Source organism: Cibotium barometz, chromosome 44, assembly GCF_041138505.1.
Source record: "Cibotium barometz isolate CiBa-2024 chromosome 44, ASM4113850v1, whole genome shotgun sequence".
NCBI classification, from domain to species: Eukaryota; Viridiplantae; Streptophyta; class Polypodiopsida; order Cyatheales; family Cibotiaceae; genus Cibotium; species Cibotium barometz.
Window position 1 is genome coordinate 15,455,036 of NC_141089.1, and position 20,428 is coordinate 15,475,463.

At 45.3% G+C, this 20,428-nt stretch overlaps 1 protein-coding gene across 5 annotated transcripts in view; it reads left to right on the forward strand.

Moving 5' to 3' along the window:
- LOC147612991 (uncharacterized) overlaps nucleotides 1-20,428 on the forward strand; it is a 45,964-nt gene that overhangs the window by 17,280 nt on the left and 8,256 nt on the right. For 4 of the 5 annotated variants that reach the window (XM_086782294.1, XM_086782292.1, XM_086782293.1 and 1 more), the window contains 6 exons: nucleotides 3,759-3,863; nucleotides 4,160-4,299; nucleotides 4,401-4,463; nucleotides 4,558-4,735; nucleotides 10,576-10,614; nucleotides 10,773-10,850. In XM_086782294.1, coding sequence (XP_086638420.1) covers nucleotides 3,759-3,863; nucleotides 4,160-4,299; nucleotides 4,401-4,463; nucleotides 4,558-4,735; nucleotides 10,576-10,614; nucleotides 10,773-10,850 — 603 coding nt within the window. The remainder of the gene's footprint in view (nucleotides 1-3,758; nucleotides 3,864-4,159; nucleotides 4,300-4,400; nucleotides 4,464-4,557; nucleotides 4,736-10,575; nucleotides 10,615-10,772; nucleotides 10,851-20,428) is intronic. The other variant, XM_086782295.1, reaches the window with a different exon arrangement.

Consider the following 20,428-nt stretch of genomic DNA (forward strand, 5'->3'; position numbering starts at 1 on the left):
TGCCGCTTGCGTCCAAAGCTCGAACTCCCATACATACTTGTAAGTCATGTAAAGCACAAGACCACTACGTTAACTCCACAATGGAGTTAGCCGAGGTGGAGATTTGGGAAGGGATCTCGGTGAGAATTGGCAAGGGAGAGGAGGGCGGGGGGGTTGGTTGACGAGGAATCCTCAAGAGGTAGCCGCTTCTCCAAGGCGTGAATCAAAGCCTTTTGCTCAAGCAGTTGCTCCCCTTGTTGCATCATGAGACGCATAAATTGTTGAAACATTGCAAAAATGAAATGAATTGAATGTAAAAGGGTAATAATCGTTGTAGAAGTAACATTTTCTTAGGGGGATCTGGTGTCATCTCTCATTGTTTGATTTCGCCATAGTGGGAGTGGTGAAGTTTTTCCTTGATCGCAAATACACCATCAACTTAGTGTGGGGGAGACGTTTTCAGTTGCTTCTCGAGGCTATAAACCAACCATCCTTCGAGGGACAAGAGTCACACCCGAATGGGGAGTGCTACCAGCATCTATAAACCAATCATAGAAGCGATCTTTTTTTTTTCTTTTCCTTGGCTGAATTTCTTCACCAAAAGGCAAAGCTTTGATACCACTATAACTACGAAAGTTTACAAACGAGGATTATACTTTGATAAATACTTTCAGCCCTTGGTTCTTGACGATGAATAGCACAATGTAGAGAAGATAAAATGGTGTCTTCTCACACATCTTGGGGAACCATCCTTATTTTGGTGAGGCATTATGGCAGCTTTGCTTGATTAGATGCCACAAGTGGTTCAATTAAGGACTCTTAAGAAATTGAAGAAGAGCAGTAGAAATTGGGAAAGATTTAAGACATTGAAGGATAGTGTATGAAAAAAAAGGGGAAAGAAGAGAGGAGAAGAACAGAAAAGGAGAAGAAGAGCAAGGGAGAAGAAGAGGAGAGAAGTACAGAAATGAAGAACAAGAGGAAAGAAGAAGAGAACGAAGAAAGGAGGAGTAGAGGTGAAAGAAGTAGCAGAAGATGGAAAAGGGAAGGAGGGAGGCAGGAGAAGAAGAGGGAAGGAAGGTGATGAGTAGGATATGGAAGAAGAACAAAAATAAAAAAATCCCAAAAAAATCAAGGAGAAAAAAACGAAACCTGAAATTTGGGCGAAACTGTCGTATTGGAGAGGTTTCAAGGTTTTTAAAAACCGTTTCGAAAGCTATAAACAGGTTTTTTTGTTACTATGCCAAAAACAGCAACCCCAGAAGCTCTCACTGTCTCCAAAGCTTCAAGCCACTTGGGGCTCTGATACCATGTCGGAATGTGCAGCGGAAATGAGACAGAAATCAGAGAGCAGAAAACTGCTGAAGAGCAAGAGAGGAGATGTAGTGTCGAACTCTGCTATATACACAAGTATATCCGGTACAACCAGTGTGGGGGGGCAAGAGCCCAATATATGTGGACATGGGGCAGCAGTCGGCCAGTGGAAACAGGCCGACAGCCCCCCAGCAATGGCCCACGACTAGGACAAGACTAGTCGGCCAGAATATGGTCTGGTCGGCCAGCAACACCTGGTTGGTCAGCACCAAACAATGGGCCCCTCTTCGAGTAGCCAAATCTACAGGCCGAGAGGGGAAAAACAGCTCCCCCCATGACTACTGGAAAAAATGGGATAAATGGAAAAAATAGGAACATGATCAAGGAGTCCTCATACGGGCGGGCACACCACCATCACTGGCCCTCACTCCCTACAATGTAATATGGTACAGACAAGAGATGACTGCTAATGCCCTTCACTTGGCTTCTCTACAGCCCTGGACTTTCAGCACTTGCAGAGTATGTGATAGTTTATGTCTCTTGCTGCCCATGCTTTATATAGTGCCTAAACATGCCAGTTGGTTCCCTCTAGAGGCTTTCGCTTTTCAGCAATTAATGTGACGCTTTTCCCACATGTGACAGAATCCTGCTGGTCGACAGGTCATGTAGCTGGCCGACTAAGCTTCTGGGGTCCAATAAGGCTGTCTCAAGTGCCTTAGAGGGTGGCCTAAGCCCTAGTGACTCTTGGACAGCCCAGCCCAAGGCTGTCCTTGAGACAAACCCCTACAGGGTCCATCTCCAGACCTATCCTTAGTGCCCGTGCATCCCGCTAGGAGCCTAATAAATGCCCGGTACACATCTACATCATTCCAAAGGGTGACAGATGTGCGGGACATGCATTGACCTTCATGTGCTGGACATGCACGCCTGACCACGACCCTGTACAGTGGATCCTTGGCTGACTTGTCCCAGACAGGGGCTCACAACGGGCTAGTTACCACTCCAAGACTTGCGCCTAATGTATAGATATGGCCACATGTCATCCAAGTGCGGGATGCGCATGACATAAGCTGAATATGACATCCCATTTTTGAAAGTTCTGTACAAAAGTTTAATGTCCTTTGGGCATCTATTGATCCCTAGTCTCCTGGATCCCTCTGCAGATTTCTAAGAGGGCACCCACCAAAGAACCAAAGTCCTTAATGCAAACCAGTGAAGGGGACCCGCAAATTATTGATTGCCATGCTGAGCATAATGTCACATGACTCTCTTTTAATAACATGCTCTGTCTCAATAGATATTTTTATTTATTTGAGCAAACTTGGCAAGGAACCATATAGGCTCACCCATAGAGCAAGAATTGTTTAAAAGAATGCAGCCCAAATACCAAACACCCCCAAAAAGCAAGTACAGTTCATACAGCCCCTAGGACATCCTCCATACAACAAAAAGTATACCATACTTGTCACACATGGAAACAACAGTCAAAGTTGGAGCTGGTTGGATGTGTTGGTTAGTGGTTGCCATGTTTTGATGCCAACAGATCTTGCACATGTGTGCTAGCTTGACTGTAGGTAGATTTTGCCCAGAGCAGGGCAGCAGGTGCTCCCTTTTTGTGTCATGAAAAACCTAGTATTTTGTTTTGACCTTTGGTGATCCATTGGGTTCTTGGCATGAGATGCATATTCGGGTCATGACAAACCAATTGTTGGAGGTGACTAAAAAAAGAAACACCAAGATTGTCAATGAGTCATTGAAGCCAGGTCTCTTCACATGGTGCGTGATTTGTAGCCGTTTACTTTGTTTCAATGGTAGAAAGAGCCACAGGGGTGTGCATCTTACTTATCAACTGTTTTGTTGATGGTTACGAAGGGGCCTGAGCTGGAGGGGCGCAGGAAGCTGAGTTGGAGAGATGGTACAGGTATGTTGGGGGAGGCAGGGAGAAGGATTGCAGGGGGTATGTAAGTGTGAATGGCATGCATGGGACAAAAGCTGGGTTGGCAAGATGATCAGAGGCTCAAACAGTTCAGTACCCAAGAGTGAGAAGGCTACAAACAGCTGTGAGACAAGCAGTTGAACTGTTTGGAAGGTTGTTGCCAGGCACATGGGCAGCTACATGGCCTTCCATAGTTGCAGAAAGACAAGTATACATGGAGGCAAATCGAGCAGGGTATGTGAGTTAGAGGTTTTTGAAAGTAGAGTTAAGTTCCCTGTAGAAGGGCTTTTGGGGTGGTGTAGCCATGTACAAACACAGAGGATCGGTTGATACCTAGTTGTTGATACCTTGATACCTTTGAGGATTTTGAGTTTTGATACCTCTGATTTCTAGCTGTTGAGACCTCTGAGGATTTCTAGCTGTTGAGACCTCTGAGGATTATGAGTGCTGGTTGACTGTTAAGAATGTGGTAGACTATGTTTTCATGATAGTCGCCTGGTTTTGATTCGAATTTATGTATGACTGATATCAGATACTTGAGATGAAGATGAAAATGGTACAAATGCGTTCTCACAATGAAGACCCAGTTCATGGTTTAGAGACGGATCAAACCGTCCAACAATTCAGCACTGAACAGGTACTTTGGTAAAGCATGAGACGATTTGATATTTTGTATGTTAGAAATCAATGCTTCACCCCGAGTGTGTTATGCCAAGGATCTGGCTAGCTTATGTTTGTGAGGCCGCCTTTATGACGAGCAACCATATTTGAGCAGACCAAATCCTGGGCATAACATATTAGGGTTAAGCATCTATTTCTAACATCCCCCCTTGATGTCAACCTGAAGGTAAACCTCACAAGTGGTCCACAGACTTGTGGCCCAAAACCAGGGGTGGAGTGTTTTGACTTCCGACATTGCTTTCTCTTGAATAGCCAGACCTGCCGGCCGTATCGGGGCAATTGGAGAACATGCTTGCTCAAAGGCTGGGTACCTGCAGGAAAAAGATGAACAGGCTGCAAGTCCAGAGAGACTTTCTTGCAAAGGAGCTCTTAGATTTTAGGAAGAAGCAAAGGTAGAAGAGACTTCATGCTGTAGCTTGTCATTGTTTCTTTACAAAAAGTAAAAAAATAGGAGCAGATTGGTAGTAATTTATACATTTATTATTTATTGCAGAAAGTTTGAATTGCAGAGAAGGAACATGGAGGACTTACTACGGCGTGTGAACAATCTACAGAGGTTCTATTTTTATTAATTAGAATCTTTGGAGTCACCATTTTTTGCGCACATAAATAAGTCACATGAGAATGTAATTCCTGTGATTTCTTTACAGGAAGTTAATAAAGAAAGAGGAGGAGATGGTGGAATGCCAATTGAAGGAAAAAGAGGCAAGAGCTCGGTTGCACGAGTTGCAGGTAGCACTACAACGGTCCAAAGCCAAAAACTATGAGCCGGAGCAACTTGTTAAGCTGATTCCTTCGATTCGTTCCTGGCTGCGATCCTTGAAAAAGGTTAATATTTTCCTTTTAATGCACATGCCAGAAGCATCAAGTTGGGCTGTTGGGTAATAGTAGGGGCAGGTTATGGGAGGTCCATGGTTTATGGCAGAGAGGAAGGGTAGCCAGTTTTCTTGAAGTTTGACATCATTTAGTCTTTTGATCTCTCTTAGTGTTATGTGCCTAAAGGACATAAGTAGAGGTTAGCATTATAATTTTTGGGCTGTGTAAAATGTCTTAAGATTGCTTTATTACTAACTCCAAGCCTCTATATAGGAGTGGATTGCTCATAATTGGCTGTCTCAACTGTGGAGGATTTCTTGGAGATTTGACCTAGATCAAGCCATGAGCAAGCTCTAACCAGTGGCAGCTTCCGGAGTTACTGACTGACCCGTTAGTGGGTGATCTGCTGACCAGTTACGAGATTGAATTGGGCGTTGCACCTGTTTGGGTCCCAACTAACCCACTTTAGAACCCCAACCTCAAAACCCCCACCTCATGGTGTATTTGGTCTATTCTGTAGATTCGATCCTTGACTTGAGAATACCTTTTTCCTTGCTGGGCTGAGTGATGGCTTGTCAAGCCAGGCTGAACAGGAGGTGGGAACTTGCTAATCCAAGCGGGAAGCGTGCGAGAATAGGCTGCCTTCTGTGCGTGGATTTTTGGGTTCGTGTTTTGAAGGGCTGAAGCAAAACACTGATTTGTCTATGTTTTTTTCTTGGAGAAGATTGCTGGTTTGTCTTGTTGCACTCCTCATCCTCTTCCTCTGCATCAGAGGGAGATGATACAACATCATCATCATCTGAGCCATTGTTCGCAAGCTCTTAACTACCAACTTCCACTTGAGCATTTATGGGCCGTGCATCCCCCCCAATGCTCCCATCCTCCTTAGGCTCATGGAGCTCTTGCAAAGCAATCGGCCTGTCAGCATCTTTCTCCTTGTTGATCATCTCCAAAGTCACCTCCATCTTCTCATACCCTCTAGCCTTGATTTTGCAAATGAGGCGAAGATTTGTGTGTATGTACACCAACTTTTCCATGTTGGAGGGCTTTAACTTGTTCCTTCTTTTTGTATGTATGAGAGAGAATGTGCTCCAATTTCTCTCACATGGAGAAGGTGTGCTCCCTTGAGAAAGCACACTGATAGCAAGTTGTTGCAATCTTGGAATACCTGCACCAAATGCCTCCCACCACTTGACTACTTGATGCATTCTTTTCTCCTTTTTTGCAGGTGCACTAGACAGGTTACCTCCCTCTGATCTATAAACATCCATCTCATCGATCAACACTCTCTGTTCTTCCACATTATACCCATTGTAGCACTCTATGAGTATCATCCATCTGTCGTGCACCTCTCCATCTTCTTCTTGCTCCTTTCCTCTCGAGCACAAAACCTGCAGCGTGCAAGGGAGAGTGTAACATGTCCCACCAACCAACACACAAAGCCTTGACTTCTTTGGTCTTGTCTGCATCAAGAAGATCCATTTTTTCTATCTTCTCCACCATACAATCTGCGAGCTCATGAATCAATCCCATAGTTGCTCCCTCCCTATCAACGAAGCGGAGAATCTTGAGAATGGGTGTACAAATTTTCACAATCATTTTGGCATCTTGCCAAAAAGAGTTTCCCAATATAATGCTCGATACTTTCTCAGTAGCAACCGTGCAAGAAATCCTCCATGAGCACCACTCATCACACACCACCAATCTCATCAATCCATTGAACATCCTATCGTCCAACAAAACATGTATGCACACTGTGTTTGAGCTCGCTTCAAAAGCTCTTTAGAGCTATACTTCTTGTACATAGCCAAGGCTTTTTGCTTCCTAGTGATGAAGCGAACAATCTTCTTTCCTTTCTCCAACACTGGAGCAATCCAAGCCAAGTTTCCATGTCCTCAAACAGCAGGTCCAAACAATGGGAAGTGCAATGAGTGAAAAAGATAGGTGGTCACTCTTGCTCAATGAGCTCTCCTGCAAGCACACAATTGGAGGCATTGTCCATGCACACTTGGCCAGTTGATATTGTGCTTATTCTTTCTATCATTAGCAGTGCATTTGCCCTATCAACTACTTAATTGCTGTACTAATTCTTTTTATTTGCTACTTCCCTTAGTGCTAGGCTTCATCATGGCTGAGTTTGCCTTGCATCTCCGGAGGTTTGACAGAAACTTAGTATGAAGGGCTTTGTGTGAATATATACTCTTGTGTGTGTGTGTGTGTGTGTGGAGTGCGTTAAATGCCTTGGAGTGGTGCGCTCCGGAATCTTCTGTTGCGCTCTGGGCTGTAGCATCTTGGAGTGTACCACTGTAACACCGCCACACCGTAACACTGTGAACCTGAGTCTCGAAACTCGCAATGCGGTCTTGGACTTGACTCAAAAAAGTAATCTATAATATATATGGAGTAAACTCCTAGATTGTAGGACGAGCAATACGATGAGCCCTTCGAGGATGTCGCAAAGTGAGGTGCTCTGGTGAGTCAGGGAACCGTAAGGATGGAAGAACCCCCACATTGATATCTGAACCTGATAAGAGGGGGACTCGGACATCTCCAAGGGCTGAGTGAGGGGGTGGCGCTCTGGGGATCTTGGGATAGATTGTTCCCTGTCTGCCACGGAGAGAATTGCGGTGATAGGGATAGCTGCTGTGACCATGGGACCGGTGTGCACGTTGGCTAGAGGGCTAGAAGACACTTCATCAAGCAATCTAGTGGCGAGCGAGGGAGGAATGGGAAGGGAAGCCATGGAAGCAGTTTCTGGAAGAAAAGGTGGGGATGAGGATAGAGGAGGGGGAAAGATGAGGGTGGGGTTGGAGAGGAGGAGGATGGGATTGGGGCTATTTCCACGAAGCTAACAGCCATTGGAGACTCTGGGTGTGGTGGTGGACTGGAGCCAATGGAGACTCTGGGGGTGGTGGTGGAAGTGGTATTGGCGGCGGCGGCGGTGTGCGGGTGAAAGACGAGCTGAGACATGCATTGTAGGCTCTTTCAAAAGGAAAGTACCGAGGAGATGAATACCTCAGCTAAGATTTTATATGTAGATCCAAGTAAAGTGATGGGCCTCCACTGCTTGATGTTGGTCTTATCTCCACCTTTTGGGATAAGGTGGATAAGACTATCCATGAGAAAGTCAAGAATAACCCTTTGAAGAACAAGCTGTAACCTCATACGCAATGCTTTAGCTAAGATTTTACATGCAGATCCAAGTAAAGTGATGGGCCTCCACTTCTTGATGTTGGTCTTATCCCCACCTTTTGGGATAAGGTGGATAAGACTATACATGAGAAAGGGGAGCATCATACTTGTACGCCACATCTCCTGTAAGGGAACAACGATCTCATCCCCAATATGGTCCCAAAACTATATAAAAAAGACACTCGAAATCAAGCCAAGATTCTAAACCTGGAGTGTTGAGAAGTTTATTGAAGGAGAAGTTGCTGAAGCATTTATCTCGTGGATCAAGAATCTGCAGGATCAAATGATTACTGTGGGGATTACAAAGCCCAGTGAGGAACTAGCCTGGAGGTGCATCTGAATTCTTCCATAAAAGTTACGGCACTAAACACTTAGGTTAGAGTACCACCTCTATCATTTGAAGAATTTAGTGCTATGTTGCTTGAGAAGGAGATGTGATTGAAGGCCTACGATGGCGGTGATGCTGCATTTTCGGCCAATGCTAAGGCAAAGGTGCGGCATCTTCTGATGACAAGAAGAAGAAGACAGAAGAAGATGTTTTAAGGGACCTGCTATTACTGTGACAAGAAGGGTCACGCTATCAAAGACTGCAGAAAGAAGAAGGTTGAGGAGAAGAATGGTACCCTGAAGTCTTCATGGAAGGAAAAGGAGTCAGTTAACAACGTTGAGACCAAGCTTGAACTTTGGGTTGCTATTGAAGAGGTATGCTCATCTGCCTAGGCTCCAGTTGTTGATGATTCATGGATTTTGGATAGTGAAGCATCTCGACACATGACCAGTAAAAAGGGATGGTATAGTTCGTGGAAGCCACTATAGGAACCCATCAATGTTGTTGGGAATAATGCTAAATGTCTAGCAGAAGGGTCTGGAACCATCTCTTTTGTGGCAGCTTCCGTGAAGAGAAGAACCTGTCAGACGTGCTCTATGTATCTCAAATCAAGAGGAACCTGTTGTCAGTTGTTGCTTTGTGATGATAGATTGTGGGCTTGAAGTATGCTTCAAGAAAATTGAAGCAAAAATTCTAGATGCTAATGGCAAGATAGTCTGCAAAGGAGTAAGGCGTAACAATTTGTATGAGCTTAGTATCCTTACAATGATTGCAGATAAGAGCACGAGAAGGCTTTGGCACAAGCAATTTGGTCACATCGGATTTGCAATGCTGAAGAAGATGCGTGCATTTTCAGAATTGTAGGAACCGTGTGAGGCTCGTATGATGGGCAAGCAACAACGCAAGGCATTTCTACAGGAGAGCAGCAATAGGGCAAAGACTCCTCTAGAGCTGGTACATGTTGATCTTTGTGGTAAGATGTCTACTACTACATTGGGGGGATCTTTTTACTTTCTGCTGTTAGTCGATGATTACAGTAGGAAGATGTGCATTTATTTCCTTCGGGATAAGTCCGAAGCTTTTGGCAAGTTTAAACAATGGCATAAGCTTGTGGAGATGAGACAAGAAAGAAGGTGAAAAAGTTCCGTACAGATTGAGGAGAATCCTTTAATTGGAATTTGATAGCTACTGTAAGGAAAATGGCATCAAGTGCCAACTCACTAGTGCTTACACACCTCAGAAAAATGGTGTTGTAGAACGTCATAATCGGACCATTTGGAGATGGCTCGATGCATGCTAAAAGGAAAAGGGTTACCGGACACTTTTGGGGCTGAAGCAGTGAGCACATCAATTTACATCCTCAATTGGGGCTACACAAAGGTGCTCAAGGGTATCACACCTTAAGAGGTTTACTCTGGTAAGAAACCTTCAGTGTCTCATTTCAAAACATTTGGTTGTGAATGTTATGTGCATATACTAGATGCATCCAGGAAGAAGCTTGACGCCAAAAGCAAGAAGTGTATCTTTCTTGGATACAGCTTAAGATGTGCCTGATTGAAAATGGCTAGTTGGAAAAGTTTACATGGATTGCATGCTTAGGAAGGGGATTTGTTGCTGTGAGGCATTATACGCTGCCATAGGAGCGTGGGAAAGAGAGAAAATACGGAAAACCATAAACCTAGACAACTATTTGCCAGATGTAGCTGAGTTGCACATGGCAAATCAAGTGTAGACGATAGAACCATCAACCTAAACAACTATTTGCAAGATGTAGCTGGATTTCACATGGCTAACCAAAACAACAGCCAGCCTTTCGTAATGTCTGCAGATCAGCAAGACATGTCAGAAGCTGGCCAAAAAGGTTATGTATGGCATGCAAGTAACACTCATTACATGTACTAGACGGTATAGTCTTTAGATTAGTTGCACACATAAGCCAGTAGAGAACCAGAGCTGTCAAACACTTGTGAAGCAGTGTTACAGCCCCACATTTCACTCCCATATCCATATTCACAATTTAAAAAGGTTTATTCTTTTATACTGCTCCAGTCTCGAGCGCTACCATTACTACCTTGCTCCTATCAGTATACCAACTGAGGAGAGAAAAGGAACAAGGGGAGTTTCTGGAGGGTATGCTGTGTCTATTTGACACACTGCACTGCCTGTATGCTTTGTTGTTTAACTGTGTGCAACATGTACACCAAATTGCAATGTTTCCTTGCATATATGGATTGAGACTTTTGTTCAAGGTGAGAGCCGTATTGTATGCCGAGGAGTTATGAGTGCATTGCAGCAGGCCAGAACTTACTGACTTATACTGATGTCTTTGCAGAGCGTCCCCATAAAGGGAAACCACAAACAACTTCTGCAAGTAAGAACTATAAACTAAAGTACCATGTAGTATTGCTTACTCTGAAGTGACAAGCGAACAGTTTTTATGATTGATTATTACCAAATGAGAGTGGCAGGGGGTAATTTGTTGTAAGGCTACAAACAAAAATTGAATAATCTATTGTCTACATGAAATAGGTCGAACAGTTCGAAGCAGTTCTTGGGAGGATACTAGAGAGTGCACCTGGAGAATTTCTCAAAAAGCAAGGCCAAGTGGTGACTCTCTCTCTCTCTCTCTCTCTCTCTCTCTTTCCAAGTTTTTGGTGAAGAATTGCTCAAAAGACAAGGCCAAGTTGCGAGTTTTCCTCACTTTCTTAAAGCTTGCTAAAATCTTTAATTAGCCCCACCTTTTATATAAAGAACTATATTAAAATAGAATCTTGGAGTCTCTTCAGCCCGTGACAACACTATCCCAGGATGCAACACTTAACACATGGACATGCTATATATATACATATATCCATAATACAAAAACCAAGGGGGGGTTTCGACTCTCTCTCTCTCTCTCTCTCTCTCTCTCTCTCCAAGTTTTTTGTGAAGAATTGCTCAAAAGATAGGGCCAAGTGGTGAGTTTTCCTCTCTCTCTCTCTCTCTCTCTCTCTCTCTCTCTCTCTCTCTCTCTTTGGGGCATCCTCCAAAGGGGATGGAGAGGCACTATGTAAGAAAATGGTGAAGGGTCGGAAAAAACACTACGTGTTAACAACCCCTCCTGAAATTTAAGGATCAAGAATTCCAGATGGGTATGGCTCAACTCATGGAAGCCAAAAAGGTTGGCAAATGGGCTGTCTATAGGGATGGCTAAGTCATTATCACAGAGCATTGCTCCAAATAGGACTAAAGGATCTCAAATGGCTTTTTTGAAGAAAAGGCTGGATCTATGAGACCACCAAAGGACTAATAAAGACGGAGACCTGGAATTGTAATGGCACATTATGGTCGGGACTTGGACCTCGGGGGCTTTGCAGAGACTTTCACTGGAGAGACATTGTCTTTTACACAGAGACAGGCCAAAGCGCTGAGAGTGGGAATCAGTTTACAGAGGGGAGACCCGGGCATTGGGAGGAGTGTGGGGATCAGGAGTGGTCACTGCCCTTTTCAGGTCACACCTACGGAAGATCCTCATGGTTGTCAGGAAGGATGACAAGGCTTGATACATTTGGATGAGACACAATTCCTAGGGACAGGCTTGTACAAATTGGAGCTTGTTACTTTCCATCAGAGACATCCACGTATCAAACCCATGGCCTGTATTCGGAGTTTCCTTGGGGTCGGTCAAGCTTTGGGCTACCCTAGTCGGTTGGGTGCTGCGATCCCTGTGGTCCGTATGGATCAGTTCGTTGGAAATCGGCTACAGCGGCCTAATTGTTCGTACGGTTCTTCGACGAGGAAAGCCCAGCCTAGAGGGCAATCACCATATGTTTTCCTCTATGAGGACATCATGGAATACTTCAGATTGGATGACATCCTGTCATGACCCTGTGAAAGTGGAACAGCACAAGTGTGGGCATGGTGGTTGGTGAGCAAGATAAATATTAAATGATTCATATTTGGGGTGCCCAGACAAATGGTATGATGTGTGGACATCCTCAAATGTGAAGTGGGACCAAGGACATTAATATTTTTAATGTTTTAACCTTGGGTGGCCCCTAGGCATAAGTGACCCTTAGTAAGTTGACAAACTTTAGAAAGGGGCACTAGGATATTTTTGGGTAAAAGGAGCAACTCCACTTCGGGAGTTACACGCCTCTCTCATCTCTCTCTCTTGCTTTTGGGAGATCGTGCAAGCTACTTGCGTGGAGGAGAAGAGAAACTCTGTCGATTGGCTGCATAGAAGTGGACTGTTGGATTTGCTGTGAAGAGAGCAGGCCGTACAGAGCCTGGCCGTACAGACCACGTGGCTGCAGGCCGTACAGAACAGGCGGCTGCAGGCCTACCGGCGGCGGCTGGTTGAGGCGACGCTGGCAGAGTACAGACAGTAGGTACAGTTTTGTATTGCTGGTACAGGTGACGGCTGCTGTACAACAGCAGATATAGTCGTGCGGGTGCTGCAGAGTCAGGCGAATTCAGGTGTGCAGGTTGACACGGACAGTCTGGTTGAGCAGGTACAGGCGGCGGAAACTGCACGTACAGTGCTGTACGGACTGGTACAGTCGGGTACTGCTGACCTGTATGGACAGGTACAGGCAGATACAGACCTGTTCAGTCCTGAACAGTTGCAAGCGGCACATCTTCAGCTGCAGGCGGCGTTTTATCAGAGAATAGTTGGTGCATCAGTCAGGCGGCTGCAGGGAGAAAAGTACAGACAGGCTGTTGCAAGTACAGACTGGTACGGTCAGTCCCTCTGGTGCAGAACCACGCATAAAAATTGGTAAGCTCTGAACATATCAATCTTTCTTTCTTTCCACTGGCTTATGTTTGCTGCAGATTTGTGTCATCTAGCCCCTTGTGAGAGGAGGGGTATGGCAGTTTGAAGGGTGGAAACAGAGATTGGATAGTGGATGTGTATTTGAACTGAGTTGAAACCATGTTCATGGAATAGCCAGATGTGTGCTCAAGGCTGCCCTGCTGAATTGTCTTGGTTGACTAGAGGGAAGCACAGTGTGTTGCTTTTGTGGGACACAGATCTGTGTGTGAATCCCCTGTGCTAAGAGGTCTTGAAGGCTGCCAGATTGGACATGCAGGTTTACTCTCCTGGACTGGCTTTGTTGTACTCAGTTATACATTTCATTGAATTTGAATAAAGAAATACCGAGAGGGGCGCCAAGCTTTGGGGCCAACAGGTGTCGATTTCCTTTCAGTTCTGGAGCATTCTAGCTCCTGTTAATTTTGTTATTTATTTGGACTACAATTGGAAGGGTGATTGCTAGTCTACCGCACTTTGGTTTCTACCAGAGGCCGGTTTCAAGGTTCCGTTGCCGGGACCCATTATCAACTTTCTTAATGGGGTGAGCTCGTGGTTGTCTCGAGGAAAGTCATTGCTGAAAAATTCAGCAGCATGTCAGACAGAGAAGACGAATATTTTTATGATGAAGAGGAAGAGCAAGAGACCTCTCTTGAGAGAAATGAATCTGAGGATATTCTTGCAGGAGAATAGGCTGCAAATGATGCACAATATGAGGATGTAACACAGCCAAAAGACATGCCTAGTAAAGAGGAAGATGATGCTCAGTTTAAAAATCGTTTGGCAGGAGTAATGGATGTGTTTATGCAGCTCACACAAAGTGAGAAGTTTGCTGAATTTATGAGATCCCGTTCTGAGCCTGAAAAGAAGAAAGTGCGTTCTAAGAACCCACCTCAGGGCAACAGTGGTGCCTTCCCACAGGATCCTTCTTTTGGACAGTTTGCGAACATGCAACATACTTTTGGTGCCAACTCACAGAGTTCCTTTTTCGGACAGCCATCTATTTCACAACAGTCTATGCATCCAGGCTATTTTGGTGGTGGCTCTGTGTTCCAATCCATGACTGGGGGTTATCCTCAGGGAGGCATGGGTATTCCAGGGAATTTTGGAGCTAGTTTTCAGCCTAGTATGCAAGGGAATATGTATGGTGGTATGCAGTCCAGAATGCAAGGAAACATGTTTGGGGGCATGCAGCCTGGAATGCAAGGAAACATGTTTGGGGGCATGCAGCGTGGAATGCAAGGAAACATGTATGGGGGACATGCAGCCCAGTATGCATAGTGGTATGTTTGGAAACATGGCTGGAATGTATGGAATGCTAGGTGTGGGAATTGGTAATGTTGACCCTATGATGGGCATGAATGCTGGGGGTAGCAATCTTGTGAAGCCACTTCCTTACGATAATCTAACGCCTATGGGTAAGGCGAAGGATTATAAGGAAGGGGGAGCTGCTGTGAAATTTGACACATTCAGTGGGGCCAAAGATAAGCTAAAGGCACTTAACGTTTTTACAGCAGTTTGATGCTGCTTTTTCTACACGGAGTCCTCTAAAGTGAGAAAAGCTGTGACTTTTCTCAAAGGCAATGCATTGCAGTGGTGGTCCACTCTTCTTTTGCAGGGCATAGCACCATCTACTTGGGTACAGTTTAAGCAGGTGTTCTCTTCCGTATGGCTCACATCTACTTTTGAGGTGGATGTAATGACAGCATGGCACAAGTTGGATGCATCAAAGTGTGAAAATCTTGAGGATTACAATAAGAAGTTTTGGGAAGCTTTACTCCTAGTTACTTCTTATCGTGCAGCAGTGTCTTTGTCTGAGCAGGTGGAGAAGTATTGTTGTGGGCTGCCCAAGGAAGTGCATGACTATTGCATAAAGACTCGAGTAACAACTCAAGCAAGAAATCTGGAAAGTCAGGACATGCTTCGCGTGATGCAAAAGGGTCTACAGAGAAGTGGTATAAGAAGTTACCAATGCCCAAGAGAACTCCTGAGGAGAGACAAGCTTTGATGGATGCTCGGAAATGTTTTTACTGTACAGAGGAGGGACATTCTTTTAATTGTCCCAAGCGTAAGTCCCAAAAGGACTCTGACACTAAAGGGGAGCCCAAGTCAAAGAAACCAAAACCTTCTGCAGGGTTAGTTTATGATCTTGTTGGGGAACAGCCAGGTGGTGAAGAGACTGAGTTGTGCAGGGCATGGGGCAAAGTGAGAGATCAAAATGCCTTGATTTTCTTTGACACAGGTGCGAGAGCCAACTTCATTTCACCGGATTTGGCTGGCCGATTGGGGATCCGTGCAGAGGAGATGGGGCCTTTATATGAGGCTAATATGGCTTGTCCTGGGTATGCAGAACCCGTCACTCCTATTATTGGGAAGCTCAGGCTTTATTTGCAGGGTTATGTGGACAGCGAGGAGTTTTTCATCATGCCACTTGATGGATGTGATGTTTTGTTGGGTATGCCATGGTGCCACAGAGTACATGCGGTGGTGGATACATACAATAGGAAGATTACTTTGACTCATAGAGAGAAAGAACATGTTTTGGATGTAAAGCTTAAAGGGGAATCTGTTCCTATTGTATTAGCTTCGGCAATTTCATCAGTAATGAAAAAGCATCTTTCCGCGTACTTGATTTTCGTAAAGGATGCAACAGATGAAGAGTCTAAATCTAATTTGTCTACGTTAGATAAGGACAGGACTGATTTCTTATGTGAGTTCCAAAATTGTTTTTCCGAGTCATTGCCAGGAGAACTTCTTCCGGAAAGGCCAGAAGATCATGCTATTGATCTAATTCCGGGTAGTACTCCACCAAATAGACCGCCGTACCGTGTTAGTGCAGCCTAACAAGAAGAAATTATGAGTCAGGTACAAGAGCTGTTGAATAAAGGGTTGATACAGCCTAGCTCATCACCCTTTTGCTCACCTGTACTCTTAGTGCAAAAGAAAGATGGTTCTTGGCGCATGTGTATTGATTACAGGGCGCTGAACAAGAATACCATCAAGAATCGATTCCCTATTCCGAGGATTGATGACATTTTGGACCGCTTACAGGGCTCCACAGTCTTTAGTCGGATTGACTTGAAAAGCGGGTATCATCAGATACGTATTAGACCCGAGGATGTGCATAAGACAGCATTTCGAACCACTTTTGGGTTATATGAGTTCTTGGTTATGCCCTTTGGTTTGACAAACACCTGCCACATTTAACAGAATGATGGACAGGATTTTTCGGCCTCATAGAGCGTTTGTAGGCACATTCTTTGATGATATGATTGTGCATTCACACACTGAGGAGGAGCATAGAAGGCATTTGGCCATTGTGTTTGAAGACCTCCGGAACCATAGGCTGGTCATTAATGGCAAGAAGAGTGAGTTCTTCTTGCAAGAGATACACTTCTTGGGGCATATAGTGTCTAGGCATGGAGTCCGTATGAATCCATCGAAGGTGGAAGCAATTCTTAATTGGCCAGATTTGAGGACCGTACATGATGTACGCAGTTTTTTGGGATTGTGTTCCTATTACAGGCGGTACATACGGTATTTTGCTGAAATTGCTTCGCCCCTTCATGCTTTAACAAAGAAGGCAACTCCGTTTAGATGGGCTGATCAGGAAATTACAGCCTTTAAAAAGCTTAAAGAAAAGCTTACTTCGGATCCAGTATTGGTAGCATGTGGAAACAGCATTGGGGCAGTTCTCATGCAGGAAGGACATGTGATAGCCTATGAGAGTAGAATATTGCAAAATGCCGAGAAGCATCTACAGGTCTATGAGAAAGAGATGTTGGCTGTAATTCATGCTCTTTCTACATGGAAACACTATTTGCTTGGGGCTGATTTCACTGTGCCGACAGATCATCAGACCTTGCGTTATTTCCTCACACAAACTAAACTTTCTGAGAAGCATATACACTGTCCATACCTCGACTGGCAAGGCGCCTTTTGAGATTGTGAAAGGAGGGAAGAAGGTACCACCCATTTTGCACAAAGGATAAGATCTTTGAGGCTGATCAGTATGTGGAGAACATGGATGAAGCTTATCGGAGAGTTAAGTTGGCACTCCAGAAAACTCAGCAAAAGCAAAAGAAAGCAGCAGACCGTCATAGACGTGCATTAGAGTTTGCATTGGGTGATTGGGTTCTTTTGCGATTTGAAAAAGCTAGGCTCAAGAAGATGAAGGGTAAAGAGCGCTTATTCCCTAAGTTGAGCATGCACTATTATGGACCTTTTCAGGTATTGGAAAAGATTGGTGAGGTGGCCTATTGCTTGAAGCTACCAAATCAGTGGAGGATTCACAATGCATTTCATGTGAGTCTACTTAGACCTTTCCGTGGGGATGTGCCGGAGGCTGTATCAGATGAGGCTCAGCCGGAAGTTGAGGAACTTGATGAGGTTCTTATTCCAGAGCAGATACTGGCACATAAGGAAAGAAAAGTACGAGGTAAAGTTTCCCGTCGTTATCTTGTGAAGTTCAAGAACTATTCACCGATGGATGCGAAGTGGATGGAGGAAGGTGACTTAACAGATTCACCTCAGGTTTTGCAGCTTTATCTCGATGCCTTTGAGTTGGAGCCGACTCTTGTTACGGCTCATTCAGGTTTAGTCGGGCATGGGTCTGGAGCATTGCCTGATGCTCAAGAGGGGGGTAGCACCTCCACTCCCTTGATACAGACAGGCTCAGATGACATCTAGAGGTCGCTTGGTGCAGCTTTTGTCTCACCCGAAGGTACTGATGGCTGACAGTATATCTGTTTATGGGACTTCTATGATATATGTGTACTAGTCACATTGGATGTTGTGGTTGTGTACGGTTCATAGTGGTATACAACTTGGACTACTACTACACCATTGGTTTGCAGTGAATGTTGTTACATATGCATGGCTTAGAGAGATTGGGACGCTGCCATATTGTACATTTCACTTTGGATATTTTGCTGAATCACCAGATTGCAATCGAGGACGCTTGCCATTTTTCAAGAGGGGGGTATGTCATGACCCTGTGAAAGTGGAACAGCACAAGTGTGGGCATGGTGGTTGGTGAGCAAGATAAATATTAAAGGATTCATATTTGGGGTGCCCGGACAAATGGTATGATGTGTGGACAATGTGAAGTGGGACCAAGGACATTAATATTTTTAATGTTTTAACCTTGGGTGGCCCCTAGGCATAAGTGACCCTTAGTGAGTTGACAAACTTTAGAAAGGGGCACTAGGATATTTTTGGGGAAAAGGGGCAACTCCACTTTGGGAGTTACACGCCTCTCTCATCTCTCTCTCTTGCTTTTGGGAGATCGTGCAAGCTACCTGCGTGGAGGAGAAGAGAAACTCTGTCGACTGGCTGCATAGAAGTGGACTGCTAGATGTGCTGTGAAGAGAGCAGGCCGTACAGAGCCTGGCCGTACAGACCACGTGGCTGTAGGCCGTACAGAGCAGGCGACTGCAGGCCTATCGGCGGCTGGTTGAGGCGACGCTGGCAGAGTACAGACAGCAGGTACAGTTTTGTACTGCTGGTACAGGTGACGGCTGCTGTACAACAGCAGGTACAGTCGTACGGGTGCTGCAGAGTCAAGCGAATTCAGGTGCAGGTTGACACGGACAGTCTTGTCCAGCAAGTACAAGCGGCGGAAACTGCACGTACAGTGCTGTACGACTGGTACATTCGGGTACTGCTGCCCTGTACGGACAGGTACAGGCAGATACAGACCTGTTCAGTCCTGAACAGTTGCAGGCGGCACATCTTCAGCTGCAGGCGGCGTTTTATCAGAGAATAGTTGGTGCATCAATCAGGCGGCTGCAGGGAGAAAAGTACAGACAGGCTGTTGCAAGTACAGATTGGTACGGTCAGTCCCTCTGGTGCAGAACCACGCATAAAAATTGGTAAGCTCTGAACATATCAATCTTTCTTTCTTTCCACTGGCTTATGTCTGCTCTGCAGAGTTGTGTCATCTGGCCCCTTGTGAGAGGAGGGGTATGGCAGTTTGAAGGGTGGAAACAGAGATTGGACAGTGGATGTGTATTTGAACTGAGTTGAAACCATGTTCATGGAATAGCCAGATGTGCGCTCAAGGCTGCCCTGCTAAATTGTCTTGGTTGACTAGAGGGAAGCACAGTGTGTTGCTTTTGTGGGACACAGATCTGTGTGTGAATCCCCTGTGCTAAGAGGTCTTGAGGGCTGCCAGATTGGACATGCAGGTTTACTCTCCTGGACTGGCTTTGTTGTACTCAGTTATACATTTCATTGAATTTGAATAAAGAAATACCGAGAGGGGCGCCAAGCTTTGGGGCCAACAGGTGTCGATTTCCTTTCAGTTCTAGAGCATTCTAGCTCCTGTTAATTTTGTTATTTATTTGGACTACAATTGGAAGGGTGACTGCTAGTCTACCGCACTTTGGTTTCTACCAGAGGCCGGTTTCACATCCTCCTACTAGTGGACTTCAATGCAAGAATGGAGAGCCATCAGGACCTTGGAGATCCCTTTTTGATGCAGGAGCTAGACCCTAGGGACATAGGGATGCCAAGGGTCTCACAGGACTGAAGGCCGACTGCAGCTTTTCCCATATGGTGGAGGATCTAGCATAGTGGAGTACTTGATGGGATCCCTGGCTTGGGCAACCCACATCCAGGACTTCACCATCTCCCTCCCACCCACCCTTTGTTTTGGTGCCGGGTGCCGACCATACCTCTCTCTCCTTTGCCATATCCGGCACTTTTCCCACCACTCCATTCTCTCACTATAGACAAATTCACTTTCACCATAATCTAGACGGTGTATACCAACACTTTCTACTGCTAATTCTGTGATCTTGATCCCTCCGTCCTGCCCTCTACAGTCACATCCCAGCTCACCACTATCTTGGATTATCGGGCCGAACGCTCCTTCCCTTGCATGTAGCACTCCATTGCTAAATCCCCTCGTGGGTCCATGTGTGAAAACAGTTGGTATGATGATCAGTGTTGGGCCAGTGCCTCCAAAACTTGCAAGAGCTAGCACTTGGGAAAATCACAATGCGTGAAGCGCAACGGATTTTCCAACGTCTTACTTGACACAAGAAGCACGCCTTTCTAGTCAGACGGGGGAATGAATTATACTGACTCTTTCTAAGCGTGGGCAGTAAGCACAAGCTTTTGGAGCAGTGACCACCCACACCCATTACTGATCCCCTCACTTGGCACACATGGACAAAAGCTTTACCATGTTCCCAACCAACCATTCTTCGCCGCACCACCTGACCCTAGCCACACCTTATCGACCCTCTTCACTGCCTCCATTGTCACTAAAGCCATACACAAGCTCCGGAACGGTGCATACAGGACCATGAAGGATTAGTGGCAGAGCACATTGCACATGCATGTGACACCCATTCCCACTTGTCAGCACACACGTTCAAGAGAGCTT